The 6,092-nt window shown below is 44.8% G+C and overlaps 1 protein-coding gene across 1 annotated transcript in view; it reads left to right on the top strand.

The window, feature by feature from the left end:
- Window positions 1-1,251: 1,251 nt before the first annotated feature.
- LOC105536024 (cytospin-B) overlaps window positions 1,252-6,092 on the top strand; it is a 65,019-nt gene continuing 60,178 nt past the window's right edge. Inside the window, 3 exon segments of the mRNA XM_011975293.1 lie at window positions 1,252-1,462; window positions 5,526-5,606; window positions 5,970-6,085. Coding sequence (XP_011830683.1) covers window positions 1,363-1,462; window positions 5,526-5,606; window positions 5,970-6,085 — 297 coding nt within the window. The 5' untranslated portion in view covers window positions 1,252-1,362.

Here is a 6,092-nt window from a genome sequence, read left to right as displayed (position 1 = left end):
ACCTGCCTGGCTTCCCTTTGTTAATATATACTTTAACTGTATATTTTCCCCATTCTATAAGTTGTCTGTTTACTCTGTTTATAGTTTCTTCTGCAGACAGTGGAATACTATGCGGCAACTAAGGTAGCCACCTAGCAGGATGTGTATCAGTATGGATACATTTTGAAAACACAGCTAAAAACAAGCTGCAAGGGCATAATAAGCATAGGATGGTGAGGGATAGAGCATGTTACCATGTTACAAACCCAACATAATATAGTATACTCTAAAAGCACAGTATAGTATAGCATCATTGTGTAAAACATTCAGAACACCCAGAACTGTACTACGCATTATCATGGATACATACATACATAGTGAAAGTGAAAAACCATTCAAGGGATGACCACATACCAATTTTAGGATAATGTTTATTACTCTTGGAGGTGGGAGGGAACATTGAAGCTTAAAAAATTCTTCCTAGAGTAAAAAGATTTTGCAAGTGTGGCAAAATTTAACTATTGTTAAGTCTGGATACCTGTTTGTCATTATTTTTGGAAGTTTCCTGTATATTTAAAATATTTAACAATCAAAAATTGAACAAGTGGAACGACTGTACTGTGCCACTTTTCTGCTTCTGGTGTGTGTATGTTTCAGTGCTCTGTGCCTTCCACCGTGTTTCTCTATCAGGTTCATAATGTATTTCTCTAAAGAAACGTTGTAATTTAATGGCTAAGTATCTTATGGCTAAGGAGATTGCAGATCAGCCTGGCTTCAGGGGCGTTGTTCACAGCTCAGCAGCAGAGGGCGCCACTCCACAGCTGATGTGCGGTGGGGCGGCCACACCAAGGAGCCCTCTTGGTGCAGGGCCAGTGCCTCCCAGGAAAGCACTGCTCCCCCAGCTGCAGGAAAGAGGAATATTTAAGTGTGTGCGGATTCCCTTTGACTTGTAGGAAGGGGCACAAAATCCAGCCGTTTGGAAGCATACATCATCTTTCTCTGACTATTCGTAGCCTCAGCTGTTTCTGAGGCCAATAATGCAAGAAACAGCACATGCCAAGGGCGTCTTTGCCACTGTGTCCATGAGCCTGCTGCTGACTTGCCAGGGGCTTTTTGTAATGTATTATTTTAGATTGAGGGGGTTAATGCACAGGTTTGTTACATGGGTATATTGTGTCCGTGATGGGGCTTTGGCTTGTAGTGGACTGATCACCATGCGAACTTTGTTGTTGTTAAGCCAACCAGGGAACTTTCCTTTTATTTTAAGTGGAAAAAGATTATTCATACCTGAAGGAGATATGCAATCACCAAGCAGAACAGCTAAACAGAACCAGCCTAAAGCTACAAGAAGAAACATCGGAGAGTGATGCAGAGATCAAAGACATGAAAGAAACCATGTTTGCATTGGAAGATGAGGTGGAACAGCACCAGGCTGGCAAGTTACATAGTAATCAACTTATCAGTGACCTAAAAAATAAGTGGGGTCAAGCCCAGGTGAAATGTGGAATGGGAGTGAGTAGGACACTAAAGAACCCAGCAGCAGTGGGTGACTGTGGGAAGGTTTTCGACCGTGTGTTGGCTGGGGTTTATGAAGAGTCTTTCATTTGAGTGTGCTGTAGTCTCCCGGGAAGAATAGCCCCTAAGAAACAATCATTAATCTCTTAAACTAAGTTTAAAACTGGATAACAGAAGAAAATAATAAGCAACATAAGTGACTGTGAAAAATAGCAAATGCTTTGTTGTTTGTTGTTCATTTTGTTGTTGTTTTAGAGAGAGGGTCTCAGTCTGTTGCCTAGGCTGGAGTGCAGTGGTACGACCATAGCTCACCACAGCCTCCAACTCCTGGGCTCAAGCGATCGTCCCAAATCAGCCTCCCAAAGCACTGGGATTACAGATGTGAATCACTGTACCTGGCCACAAATATTTCTTGTGTGTGCTAGATGTGCTGTGTGTGAGCCATGCTGCTGCCACTGTCTCTATGCAGCCTGATCGGCTTGGAGGCTGCAAGTTGGGACACTTCAGCTGTGACTGTGTGAGAGTTCACAGGGACTCTTCCTAAGGACATTCTGCGGGGTAGGAATGGGTTATTCAGAAGAAATACCTTGCCAGTCACCAAGTATTGACTCTGTGTTGTCTCTTAGATCTGATAGAGATGGATGATAGGTGTCACAGTGGATGAACAATGTGTGCTCTTGGTCTAAGGAAGAAAACAATTCCTGCATGTGTGCCATTGATGATAGGATATCAAGTAACTTACAGATGTTGGCCACTTAGTTGCTGAAGAGGCATCAGCATGTGGCTTATGAGCTCATTGTTTACTTTGACTTGGGAAAGAAATTTTTAAAAGGGATTAAACATTGCCTGCTTTGTCCAAATGAGCCTTATCAAATTGTCATATCTAATGTTCTTTGCTTTTGTGACAAAAGACTTAATGGACATGGCCGTGTGTGGTGGCTCACGCCTGTAATCCTAGCACTTTGGGAGGCCGAGGTGGGTGGATCACCTGAGGTCAAGAGTTTGAGACCAACTTGGCCAACATGGTAAAACCTCGTCTCTATTAAAAATACAAAAATTAGCCAGGTGTGGTGGCGGATGCCTGTAATCCCAGCTACTTAGGAGGCTGAGGGAGGAGAATCGCATGAACCCAGGAGGCAGAGGTTACAGCGAGCTGAGATCGCGCCATTGCCCTTCAACCTGGACAACAGAGTGAAACTCCGCCTCAAAAAAAAAAAAAAAAAAAGATTTAATGGACAAAGCATTTAGGTCACACCAGCCATTACTAAGAATAGCTTGGTCAGTTGCCTGAGAAGTTTCCCACCCCATGCAGTTGATCCTCCTTATTCACAGATTTCACATTTTTGAAATCCACCTGCTAGCTAAAATTGTTATTTTTTTTTCAGATGGAGTTTTGCTCAGCCTCCCGAGTAGCTGGGATTGCAGGCTTGCGCCACCATGCCCGGCTAATTTTGAATTTAATTAGCAGAGACGGGGTTTCTCCATATTGGTCAGGCTGGTCTTGAACTCCCAACCTCAGGTGATCCTCCCGCCTCAGCCTCCCAAAGTGCTGAGATTACAGGCATGGGCCACGGCACCCAGCTTCTAAAATGTATTTTAACCCCCAAATCAACACACCGAGCACTTTCACAGTCATTTTTGTCATTTTTGGACATGCACAGAGAAGTGAAAAAGTTGAGTCATCTGGTGCTTATGCTCCCCATGAGGTCAGGCGAACACTTTACCTTCTCGTACTGTACACGTGTCTTTTCTGTGGTCTATTTACTACTGCACTTTTAGCATTTTTTTACTTGGTTTTGGTGACTTCGCTGTTTAAAATGGCCCCAAGTGCAGTGCCGCAGTGCTGTCCACTGTCCCTAAGCACAGGGAGGCTGGGAGAGACGTGCAGAGAAAATGTGTGTTAGGGAAGCTTCGTGAAGGCATGAGCTCCTGAACTGTTAAACGTGAGTTATTGAATCGACGAGAGAAAGGGAGAGGAAGTTTGACAATATGTTTGTGTTTAACAATACGTTTGTAAAGCTGCCCTGACGTGCTAAAGGGACATCTGTAGAGTGTGATGCAGCCGTGGAAAAGATGGAAAAGTGGCCAAATTCATGGATTCATGAGAAGACAGCCAATTTTAAAAAGCAGTGGGCAACGTTATTGTGAGACTGAAAACCAAAGACATTTACGTGCACATCGCCCAAAATCAGGAAAATATTAAATCCTTCTTGGCTAATGCTGGTCGGCTCCCAGGTTTCAAAAGGCTGTAAAGTGTGAGAAAGGTTAACCTTGCAGGCAAGGCAGATTCTGCAGATCAGGAGGCTGAGGAAGAATTTAAAAATACTTGCTCAGTATCAGGAAGAAGGAAATGGGAAGAATGGATTTCCACTGCTGATGAGACTTGCTTGTTTTATGGAGAAATTGGCAGATGAACCTGTGCAACGCAAATGGCATTTCAGTTGATGAGAATGTTGTGACCAGAGGATCTCGGGAACCTAACCTGTATTAACCTGTATTTTTCACGATAGTTCAGTGTTTGCTTATTTGGTGTGCATGGCAGCTCTGTGCACGAACCTGTGTATTCCAGTTATTGATGAGTTGGTATGAGTGAGAGTTGACAGCGCCTGCCCCATTTCTCCTTGGACATGACATGCGGTAGAACTGCGGGACCTCAGCATTCAGCATTGGTGCCATCCAGGCTGTTCTCAGAATACAACTGAAAACCTGTACGCCATCATCGTCAGTGTATCCTTCCAAACCCAGCACCATGATTGAGAAGAAAAGTCAAAGAAGACAAGTTCTGTTCTGTTTGTTTTTGTTTTCGTGATATTTTGCTGTTGAGAATGGGGTTGTATTGTCCCTAAATCCTTAAAAGTCAGCACAGACACACCAAGAAAACCAGTGTGTAATTAATGTCCACAGCAAAATTTAGGCCCACCCCTGTGGTTATATCATCATATATCCAAGACTGACAGTAACCCAAGCCATCTTTTGAAAAGCTGTTAAACTTTTTAAAAGGATTTTGAAGTATTATTCAGATATCTTTTTGCTCAGAGACCCTGGGACACACGAATCCGGCCCTAGACCAATCACTCCTTCCCATAAGATCCTGATGGGAGAGAAATGGACTGAAAAATAAGAGGAAATTAGGGAGTGTTTTCTACTCTGCAGAGTGATCCCAGATGCAGACTCACAGGCCCACTAGAACTAGAACTGCTGGGGTAGGACCTGCCCACAGGCATCTTTTTAGCCTTCTCTGGTGATTCTGATTCACATGCTTCATAGAAAACTAATGCTCTAGGTTAGAGGATGAGGACCTGTTGAGAAATTTCAGCTTGGTGACTGACACCATCACATTTAAACTCGAATGACTGATAGCCATATGGAGAGAATTGGAGGCAGGGAGAATGAGGGGCTGCAGGTGTCCTTAAGTAGGGAGAGGCAGGCAAGCCGCCTGGGAAGATGTTAAATGCACACATCCCTGGGTTCCGTTTGCCCTTGGAGATTCTGCCTCCGTGTACCTGGAGTGTGGGGCTAGAACGTAAGTGCTTTTCAAAAGCTTCATCAGTGATTCAGAGGCTTAACTGTGATTGACACCCACGACTCTGGAAAGTGCTTTACAGACCGCAGGAGGAATAAGCAGTCATGTGCTCTGTTATGTGAAAGCTTCTATCTCACAGTGATAAAGGATGCTTAGGACGACTGTGTGTGAGTGCAAGGGAGGCTGGGCTCGGTGTGCAAGTGTGCATGGCCATTGAGGCCTCTTCCTGTAGTGCTGCTATTTGGTTGTGCATTCTGTTTGCTGAGGTTGTAACCTCAATGTGCACCATGTATTTTTCAGATCATCCTGTTGCCTGTCTTGGAGGAACTTACTTCTTCCAGCCCCTCTTTGCAGGGTAAATTGAAATTGCTGAAAGTTGCATTTAGAGTAGAATGGATAGATTTGAACACCTGCTGTGGCATCTGGAGCTGCCCCTTTGCTACCTGACTTACCTTCTCTCAAGAGTCTCACAACTCTTCCAAGGCCTATCTGAATTGTCTATTTCTAGGTAATGTGATCAAGCCGGAGGAACAGAAGTCAGATTTGGGGAGGCAACTAAAGACTCTGACCGAGCAGATACAGGGGAGATGTGGTGGGAGCCTTCACCACAATCTTCCTATAAATTACCCCCTCCGAGATCTGGATCACTGTCTCTATCCTGCTTTCTCTTGGAACATTTTCATGACCTGGGCCCTGAAACTAAATTCTTGCCAGCAGGAAGTAAAATCAAAGCAGTCATTTGTTGTCAGGATGGAGAGCTCTCATAACCTGAAGGTGTAATTCCCACCAGTGCCTTTTCCTAGCAGTGAGACGCGGTGAAAGAAGGGCCTCACTAAGCACTGCTGGTTGTTCTTTCTTGGTGACTGACACAGGGACTCTGGGGTCTCTGCCCAGGCACCAGCCCTGGCAGGCATCTGACACAGGGGTGGGCTCTGGCATTTTCAGAAGGAAGCCAAGGAATGGAGGTGATTCCAACCGGATCTGCAGACTGCAGTGGCAGTGGCCAACAATATCAAGTGAGAAGCCCACCAGGAGCTGGGCACTGTGAAGAGGAAACTGCTGGAGGAGGCGGGGG

Source organism: Mandrillus leucophaeus, unplaced genomic scaffold (genome assembly GCF_000951045.1).
Source record: "Mandrillus leucophaeus isolate KB7577 unplaced genomic scaffold, Mleu.le_1.0 Scaffold153, whole genome shotgun sequence".
Lineage (NCBI taxonomy): Eukaryota > Metazoa > Chordata > Mammalia > Primates > Cercopithecidae > Mandrillus > Mandrillus leucophaeus.
This window is presented reverse-complemented; position numbering and strand designations above follow the sequence as displayed.